We start from the raw sequence: 12077 nt of genomic DNA on the forward strand, positions 1-12077 counted from the left end.
TATAACCAAACACACACACACACACACACCTTCAGACAGACCCTGGTTGCCTCGTATCTTTGCGGCCCGGGGGGGTGGAAGAAGAAAAAAACTACAAGTACTCAAGAATTTGAGACAGGATTATGTTTTTAATAAACATTTTCTGAAGGTGCCAAGTACAAGGTATTAATAATGTATTAAACATCTTGTCAGACTGTGCTCATATGGAGGTTTCATTTTGTTTCAATACAAAGTAGGTATAAGCAAAACCCCTGATTACACAATACCCATTTGTATATTGCTTCAATTATTATTTCCCCAAACTATACAAAGATTTTCTAAAATTCACAATTTAGACAGAATGACAGAACATCTCTTTTCCACAAGCTCCAGACTTACTGTAACATTTCAAATGACCCCTGCTAGTTGTTTCCATGCCTGGATCAGTCCAGTTTCCACCCCCCTGCAATCTCATCATATTGCATTAGTTACATTAACAAAAGTGCCTGTCCTAAAACTATAATGGTGATACTACAAGTCATCAAATGGGTACGGGGCTTTCATTTAGATGGAAGCACTGACAACTTATATTGCAGTGGCAAATGGCTGGCCAATTTACGAATGATGCAGTGCAGTGTTTTGGAGAACCAAAGACAGTGCGATGGAGTGGAGGGACATGGGAGTCGATCTCTATTAGTGAGTTCCCATTCTCAGTGCTGACGGGGGCAGCACAAGAGGAGCCAGAGCTGCCCCTCAGTGGCTATTAGCGATCCCCACTTGGAAAGTGTGTGTACAAGGACGTTGGGGGGGGGGGGGGGGGGGGATCGGACGTGGTCAGTGTGCTCTTCACAGATCTCAATGTGTGCGCGGTTAGATGGATATTCTGGAGATTTGGCTTTACCACGGGGCAGGTAGAGATAAATTCAGCAGAAACAGTTCTTCAGCATATTAAATAAGTTGGGGTGCAGCTCAGGACATAGCAGTTGGTATAAAGTCTGTAGAAGAAATGGCCTTTTCTCATTGCGTTTTCCTGTATATAAAAAAAACCCCAGATAATGCTGGAAAAGCACAGCAACTTTTAAATCTAATCACTGGAAAATGAAGAGCTCCATGAATCAGAGGCACTAAGCTCCGAGCTCCATTTTCCCCATACACCGAGGCTCCAAACTAGGAGTAATCTCACAAAATGTACTACTCTTCTTTGTAACTGAACACAGAATCAAGATGCAGGATAACATTGGCAAGTCTCAGTCCCAGTGACATTAGAGGATAGAAGCAGCTTTGTCCCCAGCCATGGCATGTAGCTAATGATATAATGATTCTTTTATTAAAAGTACTGAGAATATGTGGTAACAGGGATAATGGGCGATGAAATACTATTGTGGTTCCAGTCCTGCTGGGACCATAGGTCATCTGTGAAATGCACTCAACCATCATTGAAAAACGTAGATTGTAAGGTTAGAGAAGTCCTGCAGTTTTACCTCGTTACCATGAAGCGGGCGGGGAGGTCAGGAAGAAATTTCAGAGAGCTGTGTGTGTAGTTATTCACTTCTCTCTGGAAATAATGCAAATCGGACTAGACAGCAGTGTAAACTCTACACAGTTTATTGGAATGTGTATAACCAGCCAATAGGTCTTTTCATATTATGCACCTTGTGTTATCACGGAAAATAACTTATTCTGGCACAGAACCAAAAGAAAAAGTTTGTAACAACTGTGGTGAGCAAGGCACGGGAACAATGGTCATGGAGTCACTGCCCTACAGAGACAAATTACCTCCCGAAAGTGTCCAAAATCAAATCTGCTTCATGTATGATTTTTCACTCCTAAAGAACTAACCATATGAAGGTGGTCATATATATATCTACCTCCCCTCTTCAACCATTACTTGCCAGTTTTGGGTGGAGGGGTAAAATGGTGGTGATGGTGAGCACTAACCTGGATAGAGAAGAAGGGCAACAAGAGTAGGATTTTAACAATTCCTGATGCCATGACGGTGAAAGCAGGCTTTGAAAATGTATCCACGAACAGGATTTTTTTTTTTTTTAAAAAAGGGACTAATTTTGACCAGGATATCAAAGGAGCTCAAAGTTTAGACATTACAGTAGATTGTTCCTTCTTTGGTAGCAAGTGTAGCTTCACTTTGAGCAGCTCTGTCGGGCTCATTAGTAAGGAAATGGGCATCGCCTTGTAAGCCTTAAGCAATAATGAGCAAGTGAGCAGATGTAGCTCAACAAGAGAACCATCCTTGATCCACTTAGGCGTACAAGACCAGTCAAACTATCACAGAACCGTGGTGGCTGTGAATTAAGCCAATGGAAAAGAAAAATTGGGCGGAGTACAAAACTGCTATTTTCCATTCTGCGCTAGCGCCCAGGGTGAATTTATACCCCATGATACTTATTAGGAGAATGTAAACCCAGATCAATACTTGCAGATTTGTAGGACAAGAGCACATTTGAAGATAGAGGGTAGGAAGTATTTCTTTACACAGCTGGATTCGGATTACTGGAAGGATGATCCAGACCCACACTGTAACAGGAGGCTGGTAGACTTGGAAGAATGAAATCAAATGGACTTTCTTCATTCAAATCTATCTGGTGAATGATCTCAATTAGCCCATTCCCAGACTGAAAGTTGATCTTGAACAGGCAGAACTTTTATATGGGAAAAAAAATACTGCGTCTGAACATTGGTAATTTAAGAAAAAAAAACCTAACATTCTCTATTTCACAACGCCAAGAGGTTTCCTTAAATCCCTTTCAATTGTATGAATGTTTTTGGTCTGTGCTCAGTCACACATTGGACAGATTTGATTTCAGCAGTTTTAAAACAAATCTTGCTCTGGTTTACAAAAGGGTTAGTGTCTCAAAATATTACGGAAGCAAAGTGATTGGAAAATGGATTACAAGAGTTATTATGTTGAGAACAATTGATGAACTGACAAATCATTGGACCTCAGTAAATTATAACACAACAAGCATAAGATCACATGTTCTGATACGGTTATCTCCCATCTGCCTGCAGACAGTAACATCCCATTTCACAGGTATAAATACCAGCTTTATACAGCACTAGAAGGTTGAGACAGCAATGAAGCCAACAAATGATCAAAGTGAGCAATGAACATTTCCACACTCCAAGAACAGTTTCAAAACACATCTAAAGTGTTCAGTGAAGTAACTACAACTGGGATAAATCAGTGAGAAAATAGGAACCTTCACAACCAGAATCAGAAGGAAATTCTAAGTCAGCCAATGTTCATTTATTGATTTATTTTCTTTTGTATTTCCCGCTCTGCATCTTCATGCGATCTTGGTTCACCTAGAGGGCAAGAGCAAAGGCACCCCAGCCTTCCCCACAGCTCCTCATCCAATAACTCAACTTTTTCTCTTTTCAGCTCCTGACTAGAAAGTGCTGTAAACATGCAGCAAAAACAAATTTTCTTTATTCATCGTTACGACGCTCAGGTTCGACCAGCAAGTGCCAAATTATTGTTCATGGGACGGGTAGGAAGATATGAAATGATTGGGTTTTAAAAAAATAAATTGGTGAGAGATATCCAAGATTATTCCTACATTACAACAGTGACTACATTCCAAAAGTACTTCATTGGCTGTAAAGCGCTTTGAGACGTCAGGTGGTCGTGAAAGGCGCTATATAAACCCAAGTCTTTCTTTATTCACTGCAATTGTCTGGTATACTTGTATTTAAAATCAGTGAGAATTTGCTAACATCCCACTGCCAAGCACCTCCCACCCCCTCCTTGCGCTGACTCGCCCGGGGATAGGATTCCGCAGGCACTGGGAGGCCTGGTTATCCACCCAAGTGGTTGTCCTTCACTGCGAGCATCACGAGGATATTTTACCAGGAGGTGATGTCATAATGGAACCGACACCCTGTCCTCGCGCGATGTTCGCTCGGTGTGGTGTCTGGGAGAGCCATCAGGAACAGGACACCTGCCTAATTCTTCCCTTACCCAAGCCCGGGGATACAGAGGATCATTTGAATCCTAGTCCGCCAATTTCACCAGCTGTGAGGCAGCTTTCCTTCTTCCAGCAAACAATTCAAGATTATTAACGTAGGAATTATTAAAAAGTTATAATCAGACAGTGGGGATGTTGCACTCTCAGTCCCTGGCCAAAGACCACCCCAAGTGGAAGAAGCTCAACCGGGAGGGCGCTGAGCACCTCGAGTCTCATCACCGAGAGCATGCAGAAATCAAACGCAGGCAGCGGAAGGAGCGTGCGGCAAACCAGTCCCACCCTCCCTTACTCTCAACGACTATCTGTCCCACCTGTGACAGGGACTGTGGCTCTCGTATTGGACTGTTCAGCCACCTAACGACTCATTTTAAGTGTAAGCAAGTCTTCCTCGATTCCAAGGGACTGCCTATGATGATGATCAGACACCCAAACTCAAATTATCACATTAATGGCATTTAAAAAAAATTTTTTTTTATAAAGTGCCTAAACTAAACACAAAGAATTGTAAGTGTTTAAGACCAGAGAAAAGCCGCCCACATGAAAAATAAAATGTTAACTGTTAAAAGCATAAACTTCGTATTGCTCTATAAATAATTCTAAATATGAGCGCTGGCTTCCAAGGACAGTTAAGTCGCATATTAAATATTAAAGTGTAAATGCTAACAATATATTAAGTCCTAACATTCGACATACTGGGAAGTATTTCAGTCATGTAACACAAGAGTGCATTTCAGAACAGTAAATGTTGCTGCATCTATCGCTGGTTAACTACCATTCTACCCGTCCTCATGCTATCACTGCCTCAACAGGGAGCGTTGCCAGACTCATCAGCAGCTGAGCTCCGTCCTGTCCTCATTTGATGGCCACACACGTGCATTTCCAGCAAGAGGTCAATGGACTGTGCTCGGGAGTGGGAACCTGGGCCGACTTTCCCGTCCCTAATCCTACAGTTGCTGGAGCCAATTCTAGTACCAGACCACCCCCTCCTCGCCCCCCAGCCGAAGGTCAGCTAACCGAGCACAGGCCAGAGATTAAACCTGGGACCTTGGTGGTCCTTATGGGTCAATTACTGACTACATAAAGCCACTAGGGAGAGAGCTGGATCATACAATTTACTCAAACCAGCATAAAGATTCAATACTCTTGATACTGCAGGCAAGAATTACAACCTTGTGACAATCCTTACATAACACCATGGAGAACGTGACAGTTATAGCAGTCCTGATCTAGAATTCCATTATCACCATCAGAGCCCTCCAGTGTTAAATCAGAGACAGGGACAGCACATGCAAATTTCTTCACAGGGGTCCACTGAACTTCAGCAAGGACCTCTCGAGTGCCACCAATGCTAGATCCTGTGCAATGCTATATATTTTGGCAGCTGTAGACCATCTAGTGTTCTCTGCTGGCCTGCAGCCTTCCCTAACATCAGCGATGGAAAATTAAAAGCTGGATACAAGAATCTTCAGTAACTTCACGTACATATATTTGTGCCTGGATGGTTGTTTCCCCTTGATCACTGGTGCCCTGAATTTCACCCTGCAATGAAATAGGGTGGAGGCATCCTGGATCACGGAGTCACAGCAGAATGTTGCAACACTCCAAGTGGCTCCACAATATAACAGCAACAATTTGGCAAGCATCAGTATTTTATATCATTTACACTGGATTATACTCATTTATGTGTCTCTAGAAGCAGCGCTGCACTGGTGGAGGCAGGAGACATTATATGTGCCTGCAGAGGATGGAAACACCACTTCTTGAGGGGTTCCATTTCCTTTCTTCTGGAGGCAAAACACGACTAGTGTCAAAGGTCACAGTCATGTGCAGCACCAGTCGTAACCGTGCTGTCATCGCTGACTGCAGGCCGCAGGCAGACTGGCTGGCTGCAAGTTCCACTCGCCCATACAGCTCAGCACGGATATCTTTAAAATTGCTGGGCCTGCAACCAAGTGAGTTGCTGCCATGTAGGCAGGGCAGGGAGCAGGGACCGGCAGAAAATGAGCAGGGGATGAAATTGGTGCAAACAACTGCACAGGTTTGAGTAAGAAAAGCCAGAACTCACTCCAGGAATAAGATGAAGTAGCGCTGTGCACCACTTAAATGGTGCTGACTCGATCCTGGAGTACAGCTCCATAGTGCAGACGGGACATTACAGGCCATGAAATTGCCACGTTGTGTTGTACGGAATTTACTTTAGTAACCTTTCCTTGTGTTGTGCTGAAGCATCCCGAGGAATTGCATTGCATGGAGAACACCTAAACTCATTGGGGGCGATTTTAACCCTACACACTCAGCAGAAACCCGGTGAGTGCGGGGTTAAAATCGCCCTGGCTCGTACCCTGTCCGAAAGCTGCCAGGATTGCAACATCTGCAATTTTAACCTGAGCAGGCAGCCAGGACACCCGCCCGGAGCAAACACGTGCATGTCGCGGTCCAATGACATCACTGAGACCTGACTGCAATTTTAACTCAGGCCTGAGCGGGGCAATCCACCTGGAGATAAAATCGGGGCCATTTTGTGTCTAAACACATTCCTACGGTTCACAGAGATCCCATCCAATCAGGGCATCCTGGCAGTAATTCAATCCTTGGTTCCTTGAAGTAAAAGGTCAGAGTGTTGTGAAGTCACTGTGCCACCGAATCTCTTGCATTACTGCTCAATCTGTGCAGCATTAATATGTAATGGGACAGCCCTCTGATGCCTGTAATGGGACAGCCCTCCGATGCCTGTAATGGGACAGCCCTCCGATGCCTGTAATGGGACAGCCCTCCGATGCCTGTCATTTTTACGCACGATAGAATTCCTGCCTCCTTAAGCCTCCCAAACATACACCTTTTGACTGCTTTCACTCTCTCCTGATCGCTCACACTTGCTCAGTGTCCACTTATTAACCAGTGCCCTGTAATGTGCTCCGAGATATCTCTCTCTCGCTCTATATCACACACGAAAAGTAAGTTGTTGTTGGTGTAATGATATATTTAAAAAAGGAAGGACCCAGTGTTTTTTTTTTAAAAAAGTGTCCTTTTTCACTTCCCAATACTTATTCTGCCTTTCAAAAAGGAATTTCAAACTATGTTTTCTGTGCAAATATGTATTTGAAAACATGGAAAATAATCTTTAAAAAACTCAAATAATTATCTCTTTAATAAGTGCTGTTTTACAGCAGAAAACCAGTGCTCCCCCTGAAAAGATGCTGCTATTGCAATTCTCATTGCTCCCGGGGATTTTATAGATAGGTACAGGTTGCAACACTCGCTTTGTGCTTTGTGCAGCCAGGACAGTTTCCAGTGACATGACCTCTCCAGTGAGACATTGTCTTTATTCGTGCAAATGAACAATCCCTTCAGGCAAAAAAAAAAGTGATTTTTTAAATCAGTGCTGCAACACTTAAAGCGGTGAATGCTCATTTTTGACTTGTGCAATATAACGTTTCAATCTCTCACGAATCATCAGTCCACTGGGGTGGCAGATCAGGCTGCAATAGCAGTCCCAAATATTCAGCTGTATTGTCAGTTCTAGGAAGTTTGAGTAGTGAGCAGGGAGAATTACCCACATCCCACCAGAAGCTGCGTCACAGACTGTTCCAAACCAAACTTTTACCCAATGAAATGTGGATGTCGAATCCAAGTAACATTATAAAAGGCATCGTGTAGCCAGTCAGACCTTCAAAAGCAGTGAAGTAAATTATAAAATGAAAACTTGCCTTCCAGAACCAACAATAAATATATAGTTTAAAAAAAAAGAAGTTTTGGATTTTTTTTTTTTTAAATTAAAATCATTCATAAAACAAGCAGTTTGGTAAAACATCACAAGATTATTTTACAGGGGACACGGAGTGTGGAACTTTCAAAGCAAAAGCTGTTGGTGGAGGAAAGACAGGACAGATGCACACGTCACAATTAAGACAGGTGATATGGGCAGCAAGAGCAGCAACCTTATAGTGTATTTCTAAATAAAGCACTTTGAGATAACTGGAAACGTCCCTACTCCCTTGCTCATTTGATTTGCCTTAGAGTGCGGAGGGGGTGGGGGCATTCTTTTAGCAGCAGGTACACTGTTCACTGCCTCCGACAGTTGTGTGCTGCACAATTGTGCTCTCTTATATAAAACGTAAGGCACCTGCTGAGAGTTATCCCTGAGAAGCAGGGTCTGGGGATAGGGCGGAAGTAGGAAGAGGTGTAAAGGCCTTCGATGTCGCACAGCCTGTGACCGTGTTCTCACCACAACACCGGGTTGTCCACCTTTGAGAATCCAGGATCTTTCCTCAGCTCCCAGTAAGTTCCGTTACTCATCCAGGATTCCTTTCCACTGGTATCAATGGTTTTCCTGGAAGGAAGACATAGAATATATTAAGGTTAGACTTACCATCGGACAACAGCATGGACGGGGTTAGCAGTGGCTCAGTGGGTAGCACTCTCTCTCGCCACGGAGTCAGAAGATCGTGGGTACAAGCCCCACTCCAGAGACTTGAGCACAAAATCGAGGCCGATACTCCCAGTGCAGTACTGAGGGAGTGCTGCACTGTCAGAGGTGCCGTCTTTCAGATGAGACATTGAACTGAGGCCCCCGCCTGCCCTCTCAGGTGGATATAAAAGATGTGCAGAGAGCGATTCAGTTCGGATACTTTCTTGGCTGCTGCTTGAAAATTCATTGAAAACCACGGGAGACCCCCAAGGAGCAAAACTGACTTTATAAAAACGTGACTTTTGTCGTTCAGATTAAAAGGTCAGAAGTTTCTGGAAACCTCACGCAAAAAATCAAACGGTCGCGTCCAAAACCAAGCAGGTGGTGATGCTGGAGGACTGATTCTCCACTCCACCCCCATCCCCCCACCATCGCCCCTCCCCCCACCCTCCCAGTTACAGTCTCCCTCGCCTCCCCTCCCACCCAGTTAGTCTCCCTCGCCTCCCCGCCCTCACTCGCCTCCCCACCCCACGCCCTCCTTTGCCTCCCCACCCCCCGCCCTCCCTCGCCTCCCCACCCCCCCTCGCCTCCCCCCCAGCGCCTCCCTCGCCTCCCCCCCCAGTTACAGTCTCCCTCGCAGTGCTGATGTCACAAAGCAGCATCGGCAGTTTGTTAGCGGAGTTGCGTAACAGAGCGACCACTGCCTGGAATGGCCGATCTCCGTATCCGCGGGAACGGCCCATCTCAGTACCTGCTCATTACTTACGTAAAGAAGCGTGACAGGTAGACCATGTTGTTTTCCTCCATGATCCTCCTCCTGTCTCTCTGTAGCTGCTCGATCCTTTGTTTATGAACTTCCGCTGCCTCAGTGTTCCCCTCCTCCAGGTACCTGCGGAAATTATAATATATATATGCATAGATATTTGTTTTTAATCATTCATACGATAACCAGAGGACGCACAGATTTAAGGTAATTGGCAAAAAGGCAACGGGAGTAAATAAGGAGAATGTTTTTAATGCGAAGGGTTATGATGATCTGGAATGCACTACCTGACAGGATGGTGGAAGCAGATTCAAAAGGGAATTGGATAAATATTTGAAGTAGATAGCTATTTCAAAGAGCCAGCAGAGGCATGATGGGCCGAATGGCCTCTTTCTGTGCTGTGTCATTCTATCTGGAACCCCACGGCCAGCTGGCCTAGCTGTCCAATTCCTGCCCGTCCCAAAGGTGCAGGGGACTTGTCTCTCAAAAGCTCAAATCAGTGTTCGAACAAAAAACTTGCCCATCATCAATTGAGCATAATATCAATCATGTGACTGAAAAGAACGTTACGTTGTGTTTGGTGAGATTCCGTGGGGTAGATATTTAAGGGCCGAAATTGCCCCTCTCCTTAAGGCCTGTTACCTCCTCAAATCGGTGGCCATGCTGCGGAGTGGAGTGGTGCTGACCTCTGGTGGAACGGCCGCTGCTAGCCCACTTGCCCTCCCGAGTTTTCCTGGTGGTGTCCCGATCCGCTGCTGCCGATCCGCCGTATGTTATCACCGTGTGCACCGCCGATCTAACCCCCGATGGCGACATTCCCCGCTGAAAATCTTCGGTCTGCCCGGCGTGGCCAAAACAAGCTTTTTACCGGTGGTCCAGTGAGGCTGTGGCCTTCTGCAGTGGCGGTGCAGTGTCCCTTAAAGGCTGCCACCATTTTTGTTTTGGTTGGGCAGACAAACATGCCCCCGGGTTCGGCCGGGCCACGAACAGGCAGCCTGCACCCGGTCTTGGGTATCGACCGAAACCCTCCCTGGTGGCCCAGAGTTTTAAAATCGTGGCAGTGGCTCCCCTCAGTTGCTGTCACCGCCGCGTCTTTGCCCCTCAGGTGTAGTCACCGGCCCCAGTTACACCGACTTCCGGATCAAAAAAAACCAAAGAGCCGAATGTTGCGCAAGAGTCAACCTGAACGGCAGTAGCGGTAAAAACCTTCAAAACGGGGTGGGGGCAATTTCTACCCCAGAATCTTTTAACCGGAAGAAGAAATGACTCTCATTTATTTAAAGTGGGCAGGCAAATGAATGGAAACCACCACATGGTGAGGTTCAGCAAACTATATTTAAAGTTACACAAGATCTTCAGTAATGGACAACAGAAATTGATGGGAGAAATAAAAATCCCCAAATTGTTGTCTTGCACATAAACCCAGAAATACCCCAGGCAAAGGAATGCAAGCTGGTTGTTTCCAGGTCTTCCTGATGGTCACTAAGCGAGTCTGCTACACTGGGATTGCCACTGATGGCCCAGATGGTGCCAGCACTCAACAGTCGGGTGCAGAGGATTCTCCTAGTGTTACCACCAGTCCCCAGGTCCACCTGCTATTTGGAACCCGTTTAGCCAGGGCCCAGAAATTGCGCTGCGCACGATGTTAACACGTGAAATTACTGAGGCATTAATCTTATTTTATATGGATTAAAATCCTCCATTAAAATAGCAGAGGAAATAATCACATACAAAAACCATCAAAAGTTTGTACAGCAACATCACGAGAGCTGAAATTTCTAGGATTAGATTTTATCCCACGATACAAGCTACTAAAACATCCTTGGAGAATCACAACATAACTCAGTTGAGTATTTTATGACCGAACCAAGATTTGAACGGGATTGAGTTTGAAGTGACGTTCTGAGAAGTAACTGGAAGCAAAGCCAGCCACCTCGGCCTACCTTTGGTCAGGCCGCAGCCGTGTGTCAGTCAAGGGGAGAACGCTTCTGAGGTCAGGGGTCAGCTCATTAAGTTCTCGTGCAAATGTGGTGAAACCATAGTAACTTTCATGGTCTTTAGGTACAGAATCTGAAAGACAGAAACAAAAATAAAAAAACAGAACTGTACAAGAATCACCAGGGTAAAATATTGTACGCTTGTTGATAATCAGACACTTGGCACCCATATTCTAGAAAATAAAAGAACATTCAGACAAGTTGGAACTCATTCAAACGAATGAAGCAGGGGTGTTTCATTTTTTAAATTCCACACAGGAAGCAATATCTGATGCAAAACAGAAAATGCTGGAAATACACAGCACAGGGGATTAGTCAGCATGAGAAAAGACAGGTTAATGTTTGGATGTGGACCGTTTGACAGAATGCAATGTCCAGAATTTGTTATTCTTTTCTTTAATCGCTCCATAATTGGCAGCCGTGCCTTCAGCAGCCTAGACTTCAAGCTCTGGAATTCCCTCCCTAAAACTCTCCACCTCTCTCTCTCTCCTCATTCAAGACATTCCTTAAAACCTACCTCTTTGACCGAGCTTTTGGTCACTTTCCCCAATATGTGGCTCAGGTTTGACAATGTTCCTGTGAAGTGCATGGGGTTGTTTTACTACCCAATAGTGATCAGGAGCAAAAACATGAGCCGATTTTCCTCTCGCTAACCCAGAGGTGCCAAGGTCATGCATCACGCCCATACAGGCCACCGCACTCCACACCCCCTCTCTGCCCCCACCGTCCCCGGTTGAGATCGGTTAATGCGGCACAGACCAGTAATTGAACCCGGGACCTCCTGGTGTGCTTGTCTCAGCCTTCAACTGGACAAACTTGCAGAGCCACAGATAAGTAGATATGTATCTTTACCCTCTTGAGAAAAGACTTGCATTTATATAGCGCCTTTAATGATTGCAGAACATCCCAAAGCGCTTTTCAGTCAATGATGTACATTTGGAGTG

General features: G+C 45.1%; 1 protein-coding gene across 4 annotated transcripts in view; it reads right to left on the reverse strand.

The window, feature by feature from the left end:
• Positions 1 to 108: 108 nt before the first annotated feature.
• LOC139233761 (oxysterol-binding protein-related protein 6-like) overlaps positions 109 to 12077 on the reverse strand; it is a 105680-nt gene continuing 93711 nt past the window's right edge. For all 4 annotated transcript variants that reach the window (XM_070864242.1, XM_070864239.1, XM_070864240.1 and 1 more), the window contains 3 exons: positions 11080 to 11206; positions 9140 to 9262; positions 109 to 8295 (listed from right to left, as the gene is read on the reverse strand). In XM_070864242.1, the coding sequence (XP_070720343.1) occupies positions 8187 to 8295; positions 9140 to 9262; positions 11080 to 11206 (359 nt within the window). In that variant the 3' untranslated portion in view covers positions 109 to 8186. The remainder of the gene's footprint in view (positions 8296 to 9139; positions 9263 to 11079; positions 11207 to 12077) is intronic.

The sequence above is a fragment of the Pristiophorus japonicus genome, chromosome 21 (assembly GCF_044704955.1).
Source record: "Pristiophorus japonicus isolate sPriJap1 chromosome 21, sPriJap1.hap1, whole genome shotgun sequence".
NCBI classification, from domain to species: Eukaryota; Metazoa; Chordata; class Chondrichthyes; family Pristiophoridae; genus Pristiophorus; species Pristiophorus japonicus.